Below are 27,307 nucleotides of genomic sequence, written 5' to 3'. Positions count from 1 at the left end.
CCCAACTATAAATAGCATTACAAAGTTATAGTCATTAAAACAGCATGATATTGGAAAAAAAAACAGACCCTCAGATCAATGCAATAGACTTGAATATTCAGAGAGTATTCCCCTGACATACAATCAATTAATCTTTAAAAAGGAGGCAAGAAATGCAAAATGGAGCATGGAAAGCCTCTTTAACAAGTTGATTTGGACAACTGGTTAGCCACATGAAAGAAGTGAACTCGGATCTCCATCTAATACTATGCACAAAGGTCAAATCCAAGTTGATTAAAGAACATGATACCTGACCAAAAACAACAGGGTGTATAAAACAGCACATAGGTAAATAACTCCATGACATTGAGACTAAAGACATCTTCATGGAGGAAACATTACACTTCAAACAAGTGGAAGTGGAAAAATAGATGGGCTATATTAACCTTAGAAGCTTCTGCACCTCAAAGGAAATAATGACAAGGATAAAATGGCCTCCAACAAAATGGAAGAAAGTATTCACCCAATATCCATCAGAAAAGGGGCTAATATCTAACATATACAAGGTACTAACAGAACTTAACCAGAAAAAAATCTAAACATATTAAACAAAGTGAAAAAAATGAATAGTCACTTCCTCAAAAAGAAATACAAATATTCTAAAGGCACATGGAAAAATGCTCCACATCACTAGTTATCAAGGAGATCAAATCAAAACAGCGATTAGGTACCATTTCATGGCACAGGGACTGGCACACAGTACAAAGAAAAAGAGAAATCAGTGCTGGAGGGAATGTGGGGAGAAAGGAACACTCGTTCCTTTCTTGATTCCCACCTAATGGTGGAAATCCAATAAAGTCAAGCCTTTATGGAAAAAAAATATGGAGAGTCTTCAAAAAAACTGCCTAATGAGCTCCCATATGATCCAGCTATACCACTTCTAGGGATATACCCTAGGAATACAAAAACAAAACACAAAAAAATGCCTTCTGAACTATATTCATTGCAGAGCTATTTACAATAGCCAGAAACTGGAAACAACCCAGATGCCCAACAATAGATGACTGGTTAAAGAAACTGTGGTACATATTCACAATGAAATACAATGCAACTGTCAGAAGAGATAGGTACATGGAATCTATTATGCTGAGTGAAGTAAGTCAGAGGGAGAGAGAAAGACGCAGAATGGTTTCACTCATCTATGGGTTTTAAGAAATATGAAAGACATTTTTAACAGTATCTCAGAGACAAGAGAGATGAGGGCTGGTAGGTGCAGCTCATGACATGAAGCTCACCACATAGAGTGATGAGTGCAGTTATAGAAATAACTACACTGAAAACTATCATAACAACATGAATGAATGAGGGGAGTAGAAAGCCTGTCTCGAGTACAGGTGTGGGTGGGTAGGGAGGAGGGAGATCTGGGAAATTGGTGGTGGGAATGTTGCACTGGTGAAGGGGGGTGTTCTTTACATGACTGTAATTATACAACTACAATAATATTTGTAATCATGGTGTTTAAAGAAAGATAATTTAAAAAACTTAAAAAAAATTTTATGCAACCGCGACATGTTTTAATGTAACATGTTTTAACTTATTTCTCAAATTAACCCCACAAAGCGAGTTTTAGTAGGGTACTAATTTGTTAATGAAATTTTACATAATTATAGTTATATAATTGAGCCAAGGTAAGAAATACTGTTTTATAGAATTTAAAATCTGTTACCGATTAACTTGAATTTTTTACAAGTCAAATGTAAAAAGGCCCTTATGAAGGGGAGCGATAATAAAAAAATCAAAGGAAAAGGTAATTCCATTCCAGACTGACAGTTAACAATTTGGTAAGTAAAGCTTATAATAGGGTCATCATGATAACTAACCCTCACACCTATGCCAGACTATTGATAATTTATATTAATAGACTTGACAGGTTTCAACAATGTTGCACATCCACATGGTCTCAAGGTGTGTTCTTAAAATTGGCTCTAATGGAAATGCTACAGTAAGAAAGGCACTTGCTTTGTATACAGTAAACCAAGGTCCAGTCCTGACACTGCATACGGTCCCACAAGTACCACCAGGAATAACCCTTGAGCACAGACTCAAGAACAATAATGGGGGGCTGGAGTTGTTTGCCCTGCACAGGGCTGACCCAGAACAGATCACGATTCCTGCATTTTAAATGACTTTTGCTTGTATAATACTTTTTATCTCTTGATTTTCTGTGCTTGTAAAACTACTAAAGCACTTTAGAAAATGTTTGAACTTAGAGTTTTCTCAACAGAGAAATAGAACAGTTGAATTATAGTTTACTTGTGGAATGGCCAAAGTTCAGATGAGGGGATAGTTTGGTAAACTATTTGGTAAACTAAGTGAGATTATATCAGAATGCTATATACAGAAGATAGGTTAGGAAACTAATGAGAGGGGTAAAGCTGGAAAAATAAGAATCCAGCCTGTGGTGGAAGATTATTGCCACTTTTGATTGTGATGTAAGAGCATCATCCCCTAAAGTTTGTAAATATTTATATATTTATATATAATTATATTTATACACCAGAATTTAAAAATAGAAACAATAAACAGACAAAATGGTGAAATAAGGATAAAGCAGGAATCTGTAAGTGGGCCATGTTGAGATAAAACATAAAGCTACATAATATTTTTTGAAAATGACGAAACAAAAGTGTAAAAATAGCATAAGAGCAAAATTATGAATTTTTGACCCCTCTCCTCAGAAGATGAACAACTCACCATTATGCAAATTAAAACATGCTGACACCTCTGGCCAAGCAGAATTGCTGTACATGTTATCCACCTGACTATTTGCATATCCCACACTCTCCTATTACATAATCATGAATCTCAGCCAACTTTCTCCTTATCTTTTTCAGTCCAATTATCACTCTTCCAGGAAAATGTCTGTTTCTTTCTGGCTAGCTCAGGGTCATGGGACATGGGCATCTAATTGTTTCTATAATAGGATAAAGCTACCTTTGCCCCTGACTGTTTGCCAGCCAGTATTGGGAAAGTGGTCCTCAACTGTGACCATTCCCAAGGAGCAACCTGTTATCACAACCCTTGACACCTTGACACTCTTTTATCAAACCATTCTGGAAGACTAAACATTGCTAGAGTGGTCTTGGGCTATGGTATGTGGGTTTGTCAACTAAACTTTAACTTTCAGGTTACTTTTACAACTTTTATCTTCCAAATCATGTATATACTAACTACCTCTTTTGCTCAGTTTAAGATTCTGCAAGGTCCAAAATGATACAGGATCCAGTACTCTTTCCATCTGAACTTTGTTCTAACTCAATAATGTCACACTCTTCTTGAGAAATCATCAAGTATTCTTTTCAGTAAACCTTTGCATTAATTGTTATTTTATTCCTGGAAAATTCTTGACAGGCATACCTGTGTAGATTACATTCTCAGTAATAAGCCTTTTTACTCACATATAGCATTTCAATAGTTTATGCCTGGCCTATATCTTTTAATTTTAATAGCCTCTGTTTTCTCTGTCAGAAAATCTCTTAGAGATGCTGAATAATAAATTTTAGGATCATATATAGGCACATTATAGATGACCCAGGTCCTCTCTTCCTCCATTCCATAATTGAAATTTGGGGAGTATATCAAGAGATTATGACTACCCATTGATCCAAAAGATGGATCAAGGAAATAAAAATCTTAAGATCATTTCCAGATTCTTAAAATATATTTTTTATCTCCAATTTCTATGGTAGTATTCATTTTCTCTTTCTTTCTCCTTTCGTTTGCAATTTAGGACCAGAATTTGTAGTACCCAGGATTGTTCTTGTCTCTGTGTTTAAGGATTATTCCTAGTTGTATTTGGGGTATCATATGTTTCCTTGAAAATAGAAAGTATTTTTGTAAGTATCTTTGGTGAAATAGTATATTATAATATATAAATATTTATATTTAGGCATTGATATTGTTTTGCTTATTTTTTTTTGTTTTTGGGGCACACCCCATAGCGCTCAGGTGTTACTCTTGGCTCTACATTCAGAAATAGCTCCTTGAAGGCTGGGGGCCATATAGAATGCCAGGATTTGAACCATATCTTTCTGCAAGCAAGGCAAATGCCCTAACTCCATGCTATGTCTCCAGCCCCTAGGCATTGATTTTATCTTAAAATATTAATTGCATCACTATCTTAGAATGTGTACTTCAAACCCATTTTCATCCAGGACTTATTAAGAGTTTATATGTGTTGCTGTCGTCTTTGTGAGAAAGAAATTTAAGTTGAAGATTTTAGGATGGACAGAATCACAGAAAGGGAAAGATATGTATGACTTTCTGAAAAACACTGTATGATTGCAAAAATAAGAAACAAAATACTAAATGAATTTAATTAAAGAATTCGTTTTTTACCTGAGAAAATCTGTAGATTTTATTATAGAGCTCAGAAACTTGGGAGCTTTTAATGAGTGCATTTATATCTGAGAGAGGGAAAAAAAGCACAATATGGGTATGGTACATATATATCTGAGAAATAAAACATGAAATATCAAACTTAAAGTATTTCCAAATCCCTATTTTTCTTAGCAGAGGACAACTTATTTGTACATTATGGCATTATGAGCCTTCAATTTAAATCTAACAAGAATTGGCTAACAGCAATTCTCTTCCTAGACCTAGATCCAAAGAGTAACTAAGAGCTACATCCTCTATTGCAGGGGTGGCGAACAGGATTTTTACCCTCACTCAAAATGGCAAAATGCAATATGTGTTTAATATATTATTGTTAAAAGTATATGCTTTTGTATGAGTGTTTGTCTGTTTTGGCAGATCACTGTGTGGTGTGGCTCTCTGACTCCCACAGTTTAAAATTTTGGCTCTTTGTCTCGAACTTTTTCGCCCCCTGCATATGTCACTGTTAAATAGGTCTCTTTGTTTCTCCACTGATCCATATTGTTGAAGAATTGACTGCCTAAAAATCACTACCCGATTTCTGCATGTTTATGGGTAGTTCAGCTCACTTGTCCACTGTGTGAATGAATTACTAAACTAATTTCGCAGCAACCAATTCCTTTGAATATGGGTACACCAGAGTTTCTCATTATTTCTCTGTTCCTTTTGACAATGTTTAAAAGGTGGTTTCTGTGTGATGTGATGCCTTAGTGGCATGGTGCTGCTGTGTTGTATTTCTTCATGCCACTTCTGAGACTCAGACATGTGATGGACAGTATTTGGTTTCAGAAGTTGAACTTAGTATTTGGCCATCCTTCACATCTTTCTGCTCTTTGTAACACCTCACTGGTCCTTAATGATCAGATTGAACCTTTAATTATCTATCTACCTTGGATTATAATATTATCAAATAAATAGTAAATTTTTTATTGTGGAACTTTTTCACATGCTGAATGTTCAAATTTATCAGATTTAATTTTAAAATATTTACAATTTAACAAAACTTTCCCTATGCTGTTCATCCTGATAAATATAGAGAGTTGCTAGTATATGGAGATTACGTTCTCATTGTACACATGAACAAAATGTTGCTGGTGTCTCCCAACTTTCTGGAGTAGTGAATAGTGTTTGTGAGTAGTCGCTATAAATTACCTCAAAAAAGGAATGACATTTGTTACTAATATCCGAAGTTTTTTACATCATCTGTATTTTTCCATTCCTCATTGTTTCCAATTCTATTGTTGAGAATATAATACCATCACCTTGATTTATTGATAAAAGTTATATTGACAAAATCAACACCGGAAAATAAATCTATCTTTTAACATCCCAGATATATATTGACAATACTTAACATTTTTCTAATTCATAAAACTTTAAAGAGATTATTTACATTAGTTAATGTATTCTTTTTTCTAGTATCATACTATTTAAACATAACTCACGAATCAATGATGCTGCACTCTATTAATAAGATAGACTAAGAAGTCAAAAGTTCAAGAATATAGTAATATAATGACATTAATCTACTACTATATAGTACAGCTGAATCTATAATTAAGAGCAAGTATTGCACTGTTAAAATTTTCTAAAATATTTAAAGACGTGTGAGGTGTTTTACCAACTTAAATAATAATAAAATTAAATATAACTGTGAAAGGTTTGTAATTAATTTGTTCACAGTAAATTTATTTTTAAAAAGGTGAGAAGAGATTATTAGTATGTTCTTAAAACTTATCTTGTTATATTTTGATGTGTATTAAATATGTTTATTTGCTATATTGTACCCACTAAATTATATATATATTTCCATTTAAACTTTTCCCACAAATTTCCACTGTTTAGGGATCTACTTTATATAAAATGAAAAATATTCTAACATTAATGTTGTGTTTTGTAAAATGGTGAAGATACTGCAAAAATAAAAACAATCCATACTTTTTTTAAAAAAAATTTTTATTGTGACCAAAGCGAATTACAAATCTTTCACAATAATATTTAAGGTACATAGTGACAATGAATGAGAAGCATATTTTATATAGAAATAACTATAATAAATTCCAAAAATGTATTTTCTATGTCAGTGCCTTTAACATTACTCATTTCTTAACTTTAATGTTCAGCTTTCACAAAAAGACAGAAAGATATAATGTTGGTGTTCACTATCACTAACAGGTATAAGTAGCACAAACCTGAGAACAACAACCCATGTTAATTTATAAGAATTGTGTCCTTGTGGTGTCTTATAAATAATGCGTTGTATGCAGTACTGAATAGTTGCATCATACTGATATATTTAATTTTGTGTGTATCCTGTAATTATGTCATAATGTTTTCAGAGAACTTACTGTAAAGAACAAGATATACCTGTGATGTATTATACAAAGCATTGAAGTGTTTGAGTTTAGAAGGGTAATGCTTCTTTATTAAACAATAAAAAAAATTCCATTATAAAAAATAACTATAATAGCCTAAATGTCTGTTTTACTCAATGCATTGCACCAACAATGCAATTTCCACAAACAATAACAAGACATTTTTAATCTACCATAAACTACATTAAAGTTTTTTGAGGAAACATAATACCTTATAGATAGATACAAAACCATCCTGATAGAAAGGATGTTTGAAAAAATAACATTTTCTGTAAATAAATTATTCTACAAAATTATAACTATCAAAACAGCATGTTACTTGAGTTACATGTAACTTGTCATATTAATAAAGTACAAGTGGTATACCAGAATAAGACCTCAAGTATATAGTCAACTTATATATGACAAAGGAGTTGGCTGCATGAAGTGGGAATAAGATGCCCCTTTACAAATTATGTTGGTCAGAAGGGTGTCTGGAAAGATTGTACATTATGCTTTTGCCTTGCAAACTGTCTAGACCCTGGTTCACTCATAAATTAATGGGCTATATGATGTTAGAAATTTACTTTGTAACAAAACATCTGATTGAAATAAAATGATAACCTACTAATTGGAAGAAGTTGTTTGAATATGATACATGTATAAAGGACAAATGAAGACATTTGTATCTGATTTTTAGATAATTTTTTGCTTTAGCTTTCCTCATCACACCCTTTTTGAGTTGAAAAACCTACCCAGGCTTGATTAGAGACCCATCTAGGTTTAACTAACAAAGTGCCATTAACTACATTAAGTTTTTCCCTCAGGTAAACTTCTTTTATTCTGTAACTTTGGCTAATAAAGGCAGCAGGAACATAAAGGGTGAGTTAGCTGGCTGACACATTCGATCCAAGATGCTGCTCCGTCCCCTTGACCTCCGCTTTTTCTCCCATTTATCTGTCTGTTTCTTATGTGAGTTTCTTGCTGCTGACCCATCCATTCTAGAATTGGAATAAATACAAACTGCTTCAGGAAGCCCCACAGTCTATCATGCCATATTTATAAACTATACATAAACTTTATTAGCAGATATTTTATAATAACTCTATCTAAAACTGGGGTGAAGAAATGAACTATTTTACAATTAAAGTGAAACCCATCACTTAGTATCAGAAAACTCAAATTAAAAGAACAATGATATATCACCTTCATGCTAATAACAATGGCATATTTTAAAGAAACTGGACAAAAATAATATGCAGGAGTACAGAAAAGAGAATCTCTTTATTCATTGTTGGTGAAAATATTGGCTGTTATAGCCTCCATGAATAGGGAATTAGATAGTTTTCAAAAAAGTAAGAATTGAGGGGCCAGAGGGAAAAGCACAGCAGGTAAGGCACTTGCCTTGCATGTGGCTGTCTCATGTTCTATCCCTGGCATTCTATATGGTTCTTCAAGCCTGCCAGGTATGACTTCTGAGTGAAGAGCCAGAAGTAACCCCTGGGGTTACTTAAAAAATTAGTAAGAACTGAGCTCCCATATAACCGTGCTATTCTACTATTAGTCATATGTCATCTAAATACACACAGAATCATCTGAAAATACATATGCATACTTATATTCATTGCAGCACTCATAAGACATGAATATGGAAATAAAAATCCAAAAATAAACAATTTGTGCTAAATATATCAAATGGAATATAAAGGAGCCATGTGCAAAACAAACAATCTCCTGTATTTCATAGAAATTTGGATGGGATTGGAAGTTTTCCTGCAGAGTTAGAGGCAGAAGAACACATACTAGGTGATCTCTTATTTTTGTAGATCAAGAAGCATCTGGTGGTTATGGAAAGTATCAATTGATACAAAACTTGGACACTGCATTACAGAAATAAGAGTGTGAGGTTGGATGAAATGTGATGAGATGAATGATGATGTGGACTTGAAGTAACATAGGTATATAGATAAAATGTCTGAAGATTTGGGTTATGCTTAAGAAAAATTATCAAGATTCCATTCTCTTTTGTTTGTAAAGTTATTGAAAGGTAGGAAAAACTAGCTGGTTGTAGTCCTGGAAAGACAATAATCTGCTACTAGGCATAGGTACTAGTTCTGTGATATTTCCCATTCTTTGCTGCAACTATTTTAGTAATCTCCTGGAATACATGCCTACCCTTTCCTAATAGTCCCCTCAAGTTTGAAACTCTGTTATTCATTTCAGTGCCTGTCCCTTAGAATGTCTTATAAAAATATTGTTCTCTCCTGAACTGACAAATAACAGATTTCAACAAGAAAAGTAAATGGGAGTTGAGACAAGATGCTCTCTGCAAGACTGGGTTTTCTCTCAGATTCTTGAGGGAATGTGGAGAAGAATCCTTTTCCCAAGAGGAAGGAAGGCACTCTATGACTCAGCCATGGTGAACCTGAGGTACTTTATGGGGAGAACTCTTAGAATATTAATATATATCGTATCATATTCTATCTATCTATCTATCTATCTATCTATCTATCTATCTATCTATCTATCTATCTATCTATCTCTAGAACCTTTGCCTGGTCACACTTCTTCTATTCTTTCCTTTAATAACCAAATCCAGTCTAACAGTATGCTGCCTCCTACTTTTGCTTGGATGCTGCTGTGCTGTCTAATACTTCAATCTCATGTGAAAGTGAGTGTTTTCACAACCAATTCTTGTGTCATTGATTACTCAGGTTATGGATCATAGCCTGCAGTTTTATATGAAAAGTAAGGTTAAATATAATAAATAATTGCTTGATAATTTGTCTGGTTAACATTGAAAACGTTTTTTATATGCTTAAAACATTGAGAACCTGTCATAGATAAGTCACTTTTTCAAGCACTTGAGACTTACAAGTGTCACTTGTAAGTAAGACAGTGTCACACTCTGTCTTTCCCATCCCAACCAACATTCTTTTCACTCCATCACACCTTTTAATTTTTCCATATTCATTTGAAGACTAGCAGCAGGATCAGTTCCTTCACATTCCAGTGGCAATTGAAACTTAATAACCACTCCATACACTATATCATAATATCTTCAAACCAATGGAACTAGATGAGAATGGATTAGCATTGACATGCTCAACTGTGTCACCTGGGCAAAAGATGCTCCTAGCATCTCAGGCTTCTGTAAGAGACTTCACCATTCTTAAGGCAACAACAACAAGTGTAGCTTTTTATGTTAAGTCCTTTCCCATCAATCCTACTCTAATTTCTGAACCTGACCTTTAGAATATCAAGATGAGGAGGGAAAATCATGGTAGTCTACCCCCATTTAATCTCATTTCTCTTTTTCCTGAGTCTAATTTCCCTATTTTAAGACTCTGATGAAAGTGAAGAAGAAAATTTTATTTATCTGGGATGCCATTTTATTAGGTTATTATTCACTTTAGTTTTCTAATTCACATCCTCTATTTTGTAAGTCTGTGGATTATAGCAATGGAAAGAAAATGACTGTAAAATGACTTTACCCTATATCTACTAGTTTGAGAATTAGATCAGATCAAAAACCTACAAGCCAAATTTAATATGCATCTCATCATGCTTATTGGTCTAGTCAATTATATTCTCCACTAGTCTTCAAACATGTAAATGGATAGAACTTTGACTGTATCAGAATTGCATGTGTGGAGTTTTCAATTAGTCATTTTTTGAGAACCTATACAAACTTTATCAGGGACAGATCTATATCTTGTTGCACACCATTTTTCAAAGTCTTGGTATGAAAACAGAGAAAAACTACAAATACAAAATAAATATTTATATTTGCATTTTGAGATCATTTGAATTCCAAATAAGGCAGGAAAGTAAGAAAGATTAGAATGAACAAAGAATTTGAAGACTACTAATTTCATAGTTTGCCTTCATTCTTGATCCATGAGAAAGGTAAGTTACATGATATATTAAACCTGAAGATGTTTCACTCAACTTTAGTTCTTGAATTTGCAGACATAGGGTAACTTTATATCACAGTTATAATCTTTCCATTTCCGAAAACCTAGAGAGACAAAAGAGATAAAGTAAATGGAACTGGATGGACTTGTGAGGCTAATGGAAAGAATGAATAATGGTAGGCAAGTTTTAAAGTGTCGTATCTCTATCTTCTTTCAGTGGAAGAGAATTCACAGCAAACACATGGCAGCGTATGTGAGAAAACAAACCAAAATACAATCTTTGAGCTCTGAAAGTCAGGTATAGAAATAAAAATGAGAGAATAGGTATGCTGAGAAGGAGGATCTTTGTCATACCTGAGCTCTGCGTCACACTTCCACAGAAGCCAAAGTTTGGGTTGGTGGGTGGGCGTTTCTCCCAGATCTGGTAGTTCATCACATCAGTGCTACTCCACATCCAGCCACCCCCATTGGGGTAGTTACCCTATGGAGTAGATGATAAATTCAGAGGAAATGAACAAATTTTGAGTGCTGCTTGTACTATCCTTAAGAAAACTAATAACCAGCAAGCATCATGAGGTAGTATCTGTGATTCCAGATTTTTAACTTAAGCTGCCCTCTAGAACATTCTAGAATTCTTAGAACTAAGAATTCTTTCCTACTAATCTTGTAGTTCACAACTTAGAGAGAGCAATGGAGACATTGAGTACATTTTACTGGTTGAACAATAATTGATGGTGTGTTCATTATTGCTTTCAAAGACAAAGACATTTAATAATTCTATAGGAAAAAGTTTATTTTCTTCATTAAGAATTTCCTCATGGGACCGGAGAGATAGCATGGAGGTAGGGTGTTTGCCTTTTATGTAGAGGATGGTGGTTTGAATCCCGTTATCACATATAGTCCCCCGTGCCTGCCAGGGGCGATTTCTGGGCATAGAGCCAGGAGTAATCCCTGAGCACTACTGGGTGTGACCCAAAAACCAAAAAAAAAAAAAAAAAAAAAAATTAAGGTCAATAAAAGACATTAAAAAAAAATTTCCTCAGCGTAGTATTTCAGATCTATGATCCTCAGATTCATAATACCTGTTATGTGAATTTTACAAAAACTAAATGAAAGGTGGCTGGCTAACCTGCAAATCAAGACAAAGGACATTTATGTAACTTAGTTCTACAGTTGGCTTGGAAGAATCCTGTTTTTCCCCTAAATATCTTATTAAAGCTCTGTTCCAGAGTATTTACTAGGCAGACAGAGAATAAAATCATGTTATATCTGGCACTGTCAGGTAACAGAGAAGAAAAAAACAAAATGGTACCTCTGTGGGATCATGAAGCCCAATCCAGACATAGGTTTGGCGACTCGAGCTGCTTTTGATCAGGGAAGACACGAAAGAAGCCTCAGACCCGGTGAGTATGGATGTAAGGTGTCCTGAGTGCCGGCTCTGGCAAGATATCTGTACAGACAAGGGAGAAATGATGCAGAGCTTGTGGCAGATAAACCTAGTTGAGTGTGATGAGAATGCAGATTTGAGAAAGAAAATTGAGGCAATTGTAAACCCTTCCCAAATTCTTTATAATCTTTCCTAAAACCTCTAATTTCAAATTCACATTCTTACTTCTGCATCCATCCAGGCTGCGGGAGTTGTATATAAAGCATAGCAGTATGAGAAATATGCCACAGAGCCTTTTGGACAGGTGATCCGTGCAGCAGGGAGGCTCTTTACCACATCTTCACCTGTGGACTTATCCTTAACCAAATCTTCACCTGTGGTCAAAGAAAGAAGAATTGAGATAGAATAAAATCAAGCACAATAATTATTTGAGGAGGTGACCTTAGTGGGTGTTTGGGGAAGTATCACAGTATACTTGACATTTATTATTTAAATTTAATAAATTTAAATTTATTTAATTTAATACATTTAAAATTCTTTTTAATTTTAAATTTAAATTTTTTAAACTTTCAAATTCTTCATCATTAACCAATTCTACTAATTATACTTCTTTTTTCTTTTCTTTTCATTTCATTTCCTTCTTTCATTCCCTTTTTTTTACTTTTTCATTTGTCTTTTCCAATTTTCTCCTCCTTCCTACCTTCCCTTCCTCTCTTTTTTCCCTTTTCTCCACTCTTCTCTCCCCCCCTCTTCTCTTCTTTTCTCTCCTCTCTATCCTTTCCTCTCTTCCCTCTCCTCCATTTTTCTATTCTTTTCTAATTTCCTTCTCATTCAAACATCCTGTATCCCCTCTCTGCTAAGAGCTTCTGAAAAGTCACTATCAATTTCCTCATAATTCATGACCTAAGAACTCAGCATCAAACCTAGTAACATGTAACAAATATAAAATGGGGTACTATCTCATAGTAATGCTAAATAAACAGTATAAAACATCACATACTACAATTTACACTGAAGAAAGGAGTAGTAATTGAGGAATTGCAGTTTGTTGAGAATGAGTGGATCATATAATTCCTAAATATCCCCTTAGAATCCTACCTTATTTCTTTGATTCTTAAAATTCATAGGGAGCCCAGAGCAAGAGGTAGAGAAATCTCACCTTGGACCTGAGATATAAGCATTAGGCAGGAGAGAAGCATCCAGGAAATAGTGGAGAGGGCCGCTGAAGGCAACATCCTGTCTGTGAATGAGGAGGACACTGACGATCAGTAAAAGAATATGGGCTTGAGAGAAGGTGTAAAGACCAACCTCTATATACATCTTGATATTTGCTTTTTCCAAGCCCTTAATATTAAACTATCACCGTGGCACCCACCCTCTTCTACAAGTTTTAAGAATACATAACATTTGTCCACCCTACAAGCCATGAGATTTACCCAGAACCCTTTTGCTAAATTTTAGAACACCCACATTTTTTGAGGAAGAAAAATCTTCCTCTATCCTCTCAAATATGTGAGGTAAGATTCCTGCCACAAGAGTCATCTTCTAAGCAACCATTTACCTGTCTTGAAGGATCGGTAATGATTCATAGGTTCAGAAATATGAGACTTTTATAAGTGCATCTAAGGGAGGGGCCATGATATTGATAATAGGGTATAGTCATGGTTATTAGATAAGTTTGGCAGGAATTCAAGGAAATTTATGTCATGGGAAAGTGTATCTTCCTGCTGAAGGCTGTAGAAATAGCTTTATCACAGGTATTGCTTCTTTACCAGGAACTGGTCAGCACCTCGTCATTACAACTGACATTTGAACTCACTCAGCCCTTGGCTAAAACTTTGTTCTGACAAGAGAAGAAAGCACTGCGGCAAAAAATCAGACATTGGTAAATAGAAAAAAAGTTCAGTAATAGGGGCCAGTAGCTATGTGCTATGAAGCCATAGCACAGTGGGGAGGGCATTTGCCTTGCATGCAGACATCCTGGGTTGACCCCCTGCATCCCATATAGTCGCAAAAGTCTGCCAGGAGTGATTTCAGAACACTGAGTGAGGAATACTACATAGTGTAAAACAAAAAACAAAAACAAATAAAAAATTTAGTACTTCCTTACTGCAGGTGAAGTTTGAACTTTTCCTGAAACCTTCTTTGTTCTGAAAAAAACTAGGGGAAGGAAGATAGTTCTCTGAAGAAACATGTAAGGTGAAAATACTGTGTCATGGGACAATAAGGAAAGACTCAAAGGTAAATTTTTGAACAACCTTTCAACAATTACTTCATAAATATAAATACAAACATTCGCCTTGTATTTGTTTGATTTTATGGTTTTATAAACTATGAATCAGAGAAAATATGATTAAACATTGCTGGTTCAAAATTGAAGCAAGATTTGAAGAAGGATGCAATAATCTGTAATTAAATAAGAAAACCAGAATTTTAAGAAATAGATTTGCCTCTAGTCATGAGTATGTGGAAGACAACTAAAATAGATCTTCAGTTCCAGCAATTTTTAATCTGACAATTTAGTATCTCAGTGTGGATTCTCAGTTTGTGGTCTGAGATTAGTATATCCCTGTAGCCTCCAAGTCCATTTTATTCTCCAAGAACAGGTGATATTATATATATTTTTAAAAGTTCAAAATTGTGATTTTCATTTTTCATTCTAATTAACATGCTGATATTACATTGATTTATCAGCAGTACTCAAGGAATGTAGTAATCTTTTATATCCTTTAATGAATGTTCTAAAAAAAGAGAGAGAAAACAAGCTTAAATTGTTGTAAGTGGTTATGGCTGAGCAGTTAAGGCAGTGGACTAGTACCTTAAAATGTTGTGTCTGGGGTGAGAGAACTAGAACAAAAGATTGGGAAATTAATTACATGTTTAAATTCTGGTTGGATTCCAGGTGCTGTAGAAGTATAGTTTTCCAAGCAAGTGCAGTGTTCTCATTGTGCTGAGATTCTCCTCTAAAAACTACTGAATATGTATCTCCTACACCCTATAAATGTTCCTGAAATTGAGAAGTTGAGATTATTTTAATAAATACCAACACTTGTGTATAATTGATTCATAGTTCCCTAGACTAAATGAGAAGAGAGCTTTCTCAGTATAAGAAGGAAAAGCATTTGTAACAGGTGTTGTTTTGATATATTAATTAAAGAGTCCTAGAGTGGGTGTGGGGATGGTGAGACTTTGGGGCTAGGCCTTTCTGGGCTGATCCTTTCTGGACTTGGCCAGGCTCCTGCAGCCCCTATGGCCTAGCAGGTCTGAAGGTTGCAGAATGAAACAAAGCGTCAGATGAAGTTCCAGGAGTCAGCCAGATTTATTTTACGGTATACATTTCCTCACATGGCTTTTGTGCTAAGCCTTTTACTAGCAGCTACTTCTCTACTCCTTCTGGCTCACTTTGCCTCTGTCTCCCTTTCAACTGTTTTATCCAGGCGTCCTTGCTGACTAACTCCCTTTGCTGAATCTGATGCTGAATCTCTCTGTTGAATCTTGCTGTTGATTTTTATTTTTGCTTCTTCCCATCCTCTCTTCTGCCTCTAATTCTCCTTCTTAGTCCCACTCTCCCCCCAGTTAGCCTCCTCTACCCACCCATTGAAAGTCTGGGCAGTTCTGATCATTCAGGTGGAATAAATAAGAAGTTGGGGGAGTGGATACCCACATTCTCCACTTTTTGGTCTTATTACAGGTAAGTCTAGATTAGAACATCCAAGTTTTTTTTATAAGCTTCTATAAACAAAATCACAAGAACATTTCTGCAGATAATAAAGTTTAAAAATAAGATGCTACATAAAATATACAATATAGCATCATAGCAATTGAGAAACATTCACTAGGATAGCTGAGAACTTAAAAAAAAATCTATCATGCATTTCCCCAGAATTGTACAAGCAAATATTAAAGTTAGATACAAAATTTTCTGTTTGCAGTGGGGCTTAGAACAAAACAGTAAGATCCATACAGAAAAAACACAATTGAACGAGAAAGACAATATCCAATGCAAACAGAGTCAAGAAATTTAATCTGAACCAAAGTTAAGATGCTGGAGGTTCTGAAAAACAGCTTCTCCTTTGTTGGTCTTCAGCTGGTCTTGGATCCTACATCGTCTCAATCTTCACATTCTGTGTTAGGCTGCTGAGGTCTCCTTGATAAATTGCTGCAGGTTAGGAGTCTAAGGTCCTCGCAAAAGGCACCTCTGGTAAAAGAAAGATGGTAGACAGTGGCGTTTGGGACGCTGCCCAGAGTCTCCATTTCTTTCCCCTTCTCTGCCTGCTTCTAACCAGCCTGATGGGGCCTCTCTCGCCATAGATGGTGGGGCAGCTGAATAAGGCTAGGGGATAAATTGGCAGAACCTATGTCGATTGGGAGCATATCTGCTGCATTTCACTAGCATTCCACCAGGTCCAGATACATCAGCAGCTTTTGGTCCCCTCTCCCTTCACAACATCAAACTCCACAGTCTCCCTATCTCCAATGCTACACAGAAACTTTCTGGGATTGTTTCTCTTAACAGCTGTCCAGTGAACAAAGACTTCTTCTTTGGTGTCATTTCTGTTGATAAATCCATAACCATTCCGGACATTGAACCATTAAACAGTGCCCAGGACTTGGTTTCCCAGCACCAGTTTGTCTACCTGACTCAATGCTTGGGGCAAAGAGCTATCTTTGGTTGAGCCATTTTTTAAACTCGGAGTGTGCCGATATGATAGCTGGCCTATCATTCTTGGGAGATGGGGGTCTCTCTGGTTTAGTATTAGTATAGTGAATGATAAATTATCAGTTCTGGGAGGGCCTTTAAGGTTGAGAGTTCATCACCACTGGGAAGGCACTTTTGCCCTCTTGTGGCATGTGTAAAGTCCAGCAGTGAACTCTTTCCTTGGTCTACAAGGAAGACTTTTATGAGAACTTTACATAATGTACAATGGGATTATGAATTATTATAAAGCTTATAATTGGTCTCTTGAATCATGGTTTATGGTAGGAACACCCTGTTATTATGCCTAAAGTTTTTTCTTTACATTTTTCTTTTGATATGTCTATGCAAATAATTGTTATTCATTTGGTATTTTTACACTTGTCTTTTCGAGGTCTATTGCTTACTTTCTATTATTTTTTTAGAGAATTAAAAAAGGGGGAAATATTAAGTAAATTAATGCCTTTTGAATTGGCCACCATTTGTTTCCCATTTGTTATTGTATCTCAATCAGTTGGTGTTTTCCCCTCCCCTAGGGGTGGGGCTTGAATTTTGAAATTGAATATATTAAAGGCAGGAGAGCTGAGCTGGGGCTGTCATCTTGGCTGTGGTTAAGTTTGTTGGAGTGACTGGTTTGTGGGTGAACAGCTTGCAGTGAAAATTTTCTTGCCTGCTATTTCCTCTATTTCTGTGTGGTTTATTTCCTGAGAATTATCAACGTGCCATCTTCTCCTGTACACACTGTATAGGGGGTAAAAGATATCCCTTTTCTCTTTTGGGTACCTTGGGACAATCAGACCTCAACCCAACTCCCAAAGAATGACTGTTTACAACAGGGAATTATAATTCATTTTTATAGAATGCTCAATACAAAAAAAATAGATGAATCCATGTTATTAACATAGTTATTAAATAAGTGTTTCAGCTGTCCTTTGAAATATATTTTATGACACATATCATTGCTTAAATAATAACACAGTGGAAAGGGTGTTTGTTTACCTTCCATGAGCTAACCTGGGGTCTGACTACTGCTATTCCATATGGTACCATGATCCTGCAGGAATGATTTCTGAGTATAGATTCAGAAGTAACCTCTGAGCATGGCTGTGTGTGCCCCCCCAAAAAAAGTGTTTCTGACTTTGCTATTGTATTAAATAATCTTTATGAAGACATTTTAATTTTGTTGACTAATATTGAGCTATGAATCTCTAGCAATAAACAAACAGAGATAGGTTTCTTGGTTCAAATTTTAACCAAGATTATTTAAATTGTAAATAATCCAGGAAGGAGGGACAAAAAAAAAGGGTACCAATGAGCAAAGAGGTCACAACATGCTTGCATGGGGATTGTTGTTTTTTGGTGAAATATACATATAGGTGGGTCCTACTCTCTTTGCTGATGTTTAATGTTTGTCTTAAAAATATTTAGTGGATTTTTGTGAAGTTACAGTCCCACACTGACATTGTTAGGGTCTTCTGGCTTCTTGCTTGGGAATGTTCTTGGTGAGACTCTCCACCTAGGAAGGAATTTGGGTTCCTGCTCCAAAGAATATGCCATTTGAGCTTTCTCTGTAGCCCTGCATGGGAAATTTAGAGTAAGTAAGAAATATCATATAATAATTGAAAAATAAAGGGCCAGAGTGATAGTACAGTAGGTAGAGCATGTCCTTTTTTATATAACCAGCTCAGATTCCATCCCCAGCATCCCATATGGTCCCCAAACAATGCCAGGAGTAATTTCTGAGTGCAGAGTCTTGGGTAACCACTGAGTAAAGAAGGGTGTGACTCCAAAACCATAATAATAATAATAATAATAACAATGATAATAAAAGTAATGACTAATTGAAATAGACATTTTAAGATGAATGTAATTCAGGAACATAATGATTTCTCTTAGTTAATATTATTTTTCAAACTGATTTGCTAAATTCAATAGAAAAATTAGGGAAGGAAAAATATATGAAGCTTATTTCTATGAGTCCCAAATGAAGTTTTTATTCCATTAATAGAGATATCTATATCTATATCTATATCTATATCTATATCTATATCTATATCTATATCTATATAAAAGGAAGATAATTAGAGACAGTGGTGGAGGGATAGCGATAGTCTGATGATTGGGTGTGGTGTATAAATATTGTCATCTTGTGGCACTAATATTGGCAGCGTTTTAAGTCACAATGCCTAAATGCAGTTTTCTATAATATATTATTTCATAGAAAAAAATTGTAAAATACATGTTAATATAATAAATGAATATATTTGACATAATAAAATTAATATACAATAAAATTTAAAAATTAATTATAAGCGGAAATCTCTATTGTTTAAATGTAATACAGATATTCTGTTATGAACTATGTTGGATCAATGAGAGTAAAAGTAAACTATTGATGGATGGTGATTATTTCCTGTGTTGGAAATCATTCACTAACTATAACTCAAAGGATCAGGATCAGGACACTACAGATAAAATGTTGAGGGTGTGCGAAGAACTAAAAAAAAAAAACATAAAATGGACAGTTGATAATACTCAAGAAGAAATGGGAGTATAAATTATAAAATTATCAAACAGATGTCAGAACTGAAAAACTCAGTAGGTTAAAATAATAACTCATTGCAAGGCCTCACAAACAAAGTAAGAAAATCAGTGAGCTGGAAGTGTATGAATGTAGAAGAAACTGTAAAAGGCCCTTAACATAAGCAAACAGAAGATGGAAAAAATTCAAAATAAATGAACAGATCACAATAGACTTTGGGGATAAATTCAACAAGAACAGCATAAAAATTTTCAAGTTTCCAGAGGGCAAGAAAGAAAACCGTTATGAAGAAGCAAGAGAGACATCATTGCTGAGACGTTCCCAGAGCTGAAGGAGGCATGCAGCCACATCCTAGACACCCAAAGAGTGCCAGCTAAAAAAAAAAAATCAAGTAACATCATACCAAGGCACATCCAAGTCACACAGAAAACTACAGATAAAAATAGAATACTGAAAGCAATAAGAATAGGGAAATTACATAGAAAGAAGTGAACATATTTACATCAGGTTTTCATAAGCAATCATTCTGGCTTAAAGGCACTGAGTAGTGGAAAATAGTGAAAAAACATTGAAGCTAAAGAATGGAATGATGGGGCCGGAGAAATAGCATGGAGGTAAGGGTGTTTGCCTTGCATGCAGAAGGTCGGTGGTTCAAATCCCGGCATCCCTTATGGTCCCCTGAGCCTGCCAGGAGAGATTTCTGATTTCTGAGCATAGTGTCAGGAGTAACCCCTGAGTGCTGTCGGGTGTGACCCAAAAACTAAAAAAGAAAAAAAAAAGAAAAAAAAGTAAAAAAAGACTTGAAGGAAGAATACACAGCTTCATGGATAATCAATAGCTCAAAAAAATTTTGTTATTGTTTTTGGGGTTTTTTGGTTTGGTTTTTTGGGTCACACCCGTTTTATGCTCAGGGGTTACTCCTGGCTAAGTGCTCAGAAATTGCTCCTGGCTTGGGGGGACCATATGGGACGCCGGAGGATAAACTGCAGTCTTTCCTTGGCTAGTGCTTGCAAGGCAGGCACCTTACCTCTAGTGCCACCTCACTGGTGCCCAGAAAATTTATAGACTCAAAATGAACCTTGAAAGAAGTAATGAAAGGTCTATTTAAGGCAAGAAAGACCCCACAAATACACTAAACTTCTCATAAAAGAAAGCACAATATTCCATGACAGTCATCTCTCTCAATGTCAGTGGACTAAATCCACCAGTTAATAGACATTGAATGGCAAAATGCATCAGAAATTTGAATTCATCAGTTTGCTACCTGCAAGAAACACATTTGAATAGTCAAAGCAAACATGTCTCAAAGTCTAAAATTAAAAGATTTAAAGTCAAATTCTTCAAGGATACAACTCTCTTAAAATGGCTGGGGCAGCCAAACTAATATCAGATGACATAAACTTCAAAATGTTAAGAAAATATTATTTCTTAATAATCAAAGAATATGGGGTTGGAGTGATTACACAGTGGTAGGGTGTCTGCCTTGAACGTGACTGCCCCAGGACAGACATAGGTTCTATCCCAGAGTCCCATATGTTCCCCCAAGCCAGGAGCAATTTCTGAGCACATAGCAGGAGTAATGCCTGAGCGTCACTGGGTGTGGCCCAAAATCAAACAGACAAAAAAATCAAAAATATATATCAGAAATCAATTACATTCCTAAATATGGAAACACATAACCTGCTCATGGATTGGGGGAGTATTTACCTAATTAAATGTAAATACCTGCCTCCGAACTGTAAGAATTTAATGCATTCCCAGTAGGGATACCTATGATATTTTACAAAGAAATAAATCAAACTCCTTATACTCAAACAGAGCAAAAAGGATTAACAAAAGCAATCCTTGGGAAAAAAGAAGATGGGAAGTATCTCTTTTCCTACTATTACAAAGCAATAGTCATAAAACAGCATTGGAATAAAGAATAAAACTCAGATCAATTTAATAGACTTGAATAGTATGAGAGTGACCCTCAGGTGTATAAAGAATTAATCTTTGAAAAGAGGCCCAGAAATATGACCAAGTTGAGCAGTGAAAGCCTCTTCAACAAGTGGTGCTGAGAAAACTGATCAAGTACATGCAAAAAAAAAAAAAAACACCAAAAAACAAAAAACAAAACCTCAGACTTCTCTTTAACTCTACACAAAAATCAAGTAAAAATCAATTGATATTTTGATAAACAGACCTTGATATCATACATGAAGCCGTAAGATAGAGGAAAATGCAGTAGGCAGAACACTGCATGACATTGAAGCTTGAGATATCTTCAAAGGTGAAACAGCACTGGACAAGCAAATAGAAGCAAATATAAACAAATGGGGCTACATTAAACTGAGAAATTTCTAAACCTCAAAGGAAACAGTGACTAGAACACAAATACTACCAATAAATGGAGAGAAACTATTCACTCAGCACTCATCTGATAAGGTTAATATTCAAGATATGCAAGGCACTTGTACAGTTTAGAAACTAAAAACATCTAAATCCATTAAAAATGTTAGAGAAATAACTACACTGACAACTACCATAACAATGTCAATGAGTGAGAGAAGTACAAGATCTGTCTAGAATACAGGCGTGGTATGGGAGGGGGAAGATTGGTGATGGAGTAACATTGGTGGTAGAAATGTTTCACTGGTGAAGGAGGTGTTCATTATATAACTGATACCCAACAACAATTATGTCTATAATCGAGGTCCTTAAATAAAAATATTATTTAAAAAATATGGTAAGAAAAAAGGAACCAGGGGTCGGGCGGTGGCGCTAGAGGTAAGGTGCCTGCCTTACCTGAGCTAGCCTTGGACGGACCACGGTTCGATTCCCCAGCATCCCATATGGTCCCCCAAGCCAGGAGCGACTTCTGAGCACATAGCCAGGAGTAACTCCTGAGCGTCACAGGGTGTGGCCCAAAAACAAAACAAAACAAAAAAACAAAAACAAAAGAAAAAAAAAGAAAAAAGGAATCAGAGCAATAGCACAGCAGTAGGACATTTGCCTTGCACACAGCTGATCCATCATAGACCTCGGTTCAATCCCCAGAGTCCAATTTGGTTCCCAGAGCCAGGAGCAATTTCTGAGCACATAGCCAGTAGTAGCCCCTGAACATCACTGGGTGTGGCCCAACCCCCCCCCTTCACAAAATAAATGGTGAGAAAAAATACAGACATTTCCTCAAAGAAATTCAGGTGACCAATAAAACAAGTGAACAACTACTCCCCATTATTAATAATCAGAAAGATGCAAATCAAAATGAGATATCATATTACTCCACAGAAACTGGCACATATCACAAAGAACATCTAGTGCTACTATGGATGTGGGGAGAAAGTGACTTACACTTCTGGTTAGTATGCTGACTCGTTAGTCCAGCCTTTTTGGAAAACAATATGGAAATTCCTATAAAACAAACAAACAAATAAACAAAAAACACCGCTAGAATTTGAGCTTCCCTCTGATCCAGAAATAACAATTCTAGGAATATACCCTGAGAGCCCAAAAACAATTGTAGAAAAGGCTTCTGCATTCCATGTTCATCATAGCACATTCACAATAGCCAGAATCTGAGTACAACTCAAATGCCCTAGAAAAGATGAGTGGCTAAAGAAACTGTAGTGGAATACTATGCAACTGTTAGGAAAATTGAAGTATAAAAATTGCTTATACATTGTTGGATATGAAGGGTATTATGTTTAGCAAAATGAGTCAGAGATGTAATGTTATAAACCATTTGTGGGTTATTAAAAAGATTGCATGTTAATAATATAGAGAAATAAAAAAGAGATTGTATAGAAATAAAATACAGAGATGAGGCCCATAAAAACCATTGTAAGAAGCTTCCTACAAATAGAGAAATAGTGCAATTATGGCAGAGAAAGACTACTATGACAATATTTGGAAATGATCACTGTACAAATTGGGTGTTCAAAGAGGTAAAGGAAGGATGCCCCCTCAGTAACAATAGAGCTAACCACAGTTTCTAAAAGGTGAAGAAAGAAAATGAGAATGAGTATTGTGTGTATGAGAAAGAGAGAAATGAGAGAGAGAAGAGAAAAGAGAGAGAGAGAAAGAGAGAGAGAGAGAGAGAGAGAGAGAGAGAGAGAGAGAGAGAAGAAAACTGTGATCTTTATGGGCAGGTGGATGGGAGGGAAACTGGGGACATTGATGTTGAGAAAAGTGCAGTGATGAAGTGTGCTGTACATTGCATGACTGAAACACAACCATGAATAACTTTTTATATGCTAAAAAACAATTGTTACAACAACTTTGTAACTATATGTTTTTAAAAAGGTTGTTAAATTACAGTGATGAAACAGAACTTCTTGAACCGTAAAGGAGGATGTAATCCTATGCTCCATCCTATGAACTGTGCAAAACCCAAGAGTTCTAACTACAGAGGCCTGATTTTATCATCCACGACTGAATAGAAAATTTCTAGCCACCACAAAAGGACCTAGGGGAGAGTAAAAGACCATGTTTGGAGCCTGTAGTTATTCACATGACAGTATACTTCAAGAACGGAGAAACCCTGTATCTATTAGGCGAAGGACTTCCCTTTCTAATCTCCCCAATTTTTACTGTGCCTATGCAAAAAAAATGAAACAAAATAAAAAAGCTCAAACTAATTCTTTTTGGTTTTGTTATTGTTGTCTTTGTTTTTCTTTTCTTTCCTGCTTTTTTCTAATTCTTTTTCTTTTTCTCTTTTTTTTTATTTTTTATTTTTATTTTAGGACCATGGTTGTTGTGTGGTTGTTGTCTTTATTGCTGTGGTGCTTTTCAGGGATTTTTGTTGTTGTTGTTGGATTTTTTTTTTCTTTCCTTCTAACAGAACCTCATAACTTGTGCCTTCTTGTTCCGCCTCACAAATTGAGGGAGAAATAATGGTAGATGCCAAGGCCAAACAGTCATATGAACATTAAGTAGAAACAAAAAACAATCAGACTTAAACACCAAATCCAAAGCCAACGACAACAGAATCGATACCCAATCTTCAAGCTTGACACAGAGGGGACCACTTATTTTGGCAGCCCAGTGTGGGGGAGAGAAAAGAGGGAGGATATGGGATGCATGCTGAGAACAGGGATGAAGAGGGACACGTTGGTAGTAGGAATGTCCCTGATTCAATGTCACTATGTACCTAAAATATTACAGTGAAAGACTTGTAAAAAAAAATGAATTAAAAAGATAAACAATGCAAAAAAAGATTGTTAAATTAAAACTATATGAAAATAAACTAAAATTTTCTACATCAATTTGAAAAATATATATTTTAGAAGAGAATAAGTGTAGGTTAAATAGTGTTTTGATAAGAAAGCATAAGTTGTAGAATATTGCTAAATATGTCCTTTTTTAAAGCTTGTTGGTGAAGGAGATACATAAAGTGCTTTTAAGACTAGTTATCTGAACTAGTTTTGGTGGTTCAGTTTCAACACAAATCTCAAGATCTATCATTTAATCGAAAACTATTTTCAGCAAAGCAGTTGAAACTCACACTGAAGAGAAACTACCACTCCCCTCTAATAATGTGAAAGAGTTTAAAGTCAGAACCTCACCCATAATTACACTGTTATCAGAAAAAATGTTTGATGATTTTTCCATATGACAAGGCAGTTATCTAAATAGCAGGTCTGATTAAAGTTGTAGTAAAGAATCTCTTTCCCCTTAAAGTTCCTACGTTTATATCTCTTCCTTATATCAGAGGTGTGTGTGTGCATTCGTGCATGCGTGCGTGCGTGTCTGCATGCCTACATGCGTGTGCGTGTGTGTGTGTGTGTGTGTTTAACTTTTTAAATTTTCAGTCAGTTTAACTGTTGGGTAAATACAAGGGCCCACAGTTGGGGTGTTATCATGGCCCTGGGGTATCAGAAATTCTCTGGTCTACACCAGCAGCGCTTTCTTCTCCTTCTTTCCTTCCTTCCTTTCTTCTTTCCTTTTCTTTTATTCCTTTCTTCTTTCATTTTATTCTTTCCTTTTTTCTTTCCTTCCTTCCTTCTTTATTTCTTTCTCTTTTTCTTTCTCCTTTCTTTCTTTCTTTCTTTCTTTCTTTCTTTCTTTCTTTCTTTCTTTCTTTCTTTCTTTCTTTCTTTCTTTCTTTCTTTCTTTCTTTCTTTCTTTCTTTCTTTCTTTCTCTCTCTCTCTCTTTCTTTCTTTCTCTCTCTCTTTCTTTCTTTCTTTCCTTCTTTCTTTCTTTCTTCTTTCTTTTTTATCTTTTTCTTTCTTTTCTTTCTCTTTTTTCTTTATTTCTTCTTTCAATCTTTCTTTCTTTCTCTTTCTCTCTCTTTCTTTCTCTTTCTCTCTATCTCTCTTTTCTTTCTCTTTCTTTCTCTTTCTTTCTTTCTTTCTTTCTTTCTTTTGTTCTTTCTTTCTTTCTTTCTTCTTTCTTTCTTTCTTTCTTTCTTTCTTTCTTTTTCTTTCTTTCTTTCTTTTTCTTTTTTCTTTCCTTTTTTCAGGGGACCATACAGGATGCCAAGTTCGAACCACTGTCCTTCTGCATGTAAGGCAAATGTCCTACTTCCATGTTATCTCTCCAGCCCCTCTTCTTTCTTTTCTCTTTCTTTTTCTTACTCTCTTGTTTCTTCTTCTTTACATTCATTCTAGTAGAAACTCCTAAATTTCTGTAAATGAATGCTGTCAAAATAATCCTAAGTAGGGCTGTTTTAAAACTATTTTATTTATATATATTTAAGAAGTTCTTTTCTACAAATATAAGATCCCATAATGCTATTTGTGTGGACTTATTGGGAGGAAAGGGAAACTGTAGATGTAAGATGGTAATGTAAGATGATAATATATTTCTGTCACAAAACTAGTTCCATATGAGCAGGAGCTACATATACATCACAGATACAATGGATTTGAATGTGTAATTTTTTCAGGGAAGTCTCAAAAATCTGGATAGAGGCAAGACTCATTTTTCCTCTCATATAAAAAATCTTTTTAGGATACGTGAGAACAAAGTACTAAAGCAGACAGATGAAGAAGAAATATTTTTATTTTTCTCTGAGATCTCAGGTCATTTAATATAAAAACAAAGAAGTTTAAATTATGCTGGAGAAGTAAGTTGATGTGAATGAGAAGATCTCAGAGTGTGGGGAGATTATTTTTGCCCAAACTAGGTCTTTAAACTTATTTCCATATCCATAATTTAACTTCATAGCACATAGAGAAAAGTGAATTCCTACATCTAATTCCTGAATTTGCATACATATGGAAATAACAATTGGCAGTTATAGTCTTTCCAGTTCCGATATCCTGGAGAAAACAGAAAAAGTTAAGTGTTATGATGGTATTTGTTAAATCAATGAAGAGATACCAAGTTTTGGAAATATTTTTAGGGGGATAGCTACACTCAGTGATTATGCCCATTGGTAATCTAAGGACTATCTTCAAAGATTGTAACATGGGTCATCAGCTCCCTCCAAGGCAAGCGCCTGACCTGCTATACTATCTCTTTGAACTATCTTTTTTCATTGCTACCAGTGTTCTGACTCAAGCAAAAAGATGGTTAGATAGAAGAGAAGGAAAAAAAATGTCATTTATTTTTCCCAGCTGGATTCCCTAAAATTTAGGCTCAGAAAGCAAAATAAAGAGATTAAAAATAATGAGTATAAAATTACTTCTTTTTGTTTGATTACCTGTTTTACCTATTAGGCTGCCACAATATCCAAAGTGTGGCATAGTGGGGGGTTCTTTCTCCCAGGCACGGTAATTCATTACATCATTGTTACTCCACTCCCATCCTTCTCCATGAGGATATTGACCCTATGGAGTAGAAAACTGCCAAATCAGCTTGATTTTCCATAGAATTCTCCTTGGATATTTTTCTTACTAGAATATCTGATTCCCTTCCCACCACCAAATAATTTTATGTTTTCTATAATGCTATTGAAAAATTCTAATTCCTTGATCTATTGATTATAACAAAGTTAATAAATATAAAGATGAATACAATGACAAACTAACGTGTCACTGCTTTGGGGGAGATTTTTTGGGAGGATA

General features: G+C 35.2%; 1 protein-coding gene and 1 pseudogene across 2 annotated transcripts; both read right to left on the bottom strand.

Moving 5' to 3' along the window:
* LOC126024534 (small integral membrane protein 8-like) overlaps positions 1-27,307 on the bottom strand; it is a 1,114,930-nt pseudogene that overhangs the window by 541,433 nt on the left and 546,190 nt on the right.
* Positions 10,724-13,309, bottom strand: LOC126024522 (lithostathine-like). Of its 2 annotated transcripts, XM_049784957.1 has the most exons (5): positions 13,234-13,309; positions 12,300-12,418; positions 12,000-12,137; positions 11,042-11,168; positions 10,724-10,791 (listed from the first exon to the last, which is right to left on the bottom strand). In XM_049784957.1, the coding sequence occupies exons 1-5, from the start codon at positions 13,307-13,309 to the stop codon at positions 10,724-10,726; spliced, it is 528 nt and encodes a 175-aa protein (XP_049640914.1). The 2 variants fall into 2 exon arrangements, with proteins under 2 accessions (XP_049640914.1, XP_049640915.1); XM_049784958.1 differs by lacking the exon at positions 12,000-12,137.

This window comes from Suncus etruscus, chromosome 12 (genome assembly GCF_024139225.1).
Source record: "Suncus etruscus isolate mSunEtr1 chromosome 12, mSunEtr1.pri.cur, whole genome shotgun sequence".
In the NCBI taxonomy this organism is placed as follows: Eukaryota; Metazoa; Chordata; class Mammalia; order Eulipotyphla; family Soricidae; genus Suncus; species Suncus etruscus.
Note: the sequence above shows the minus strand (reverse complement) of the source record. Positions and strands in the feature narration are given on the sequence as shown.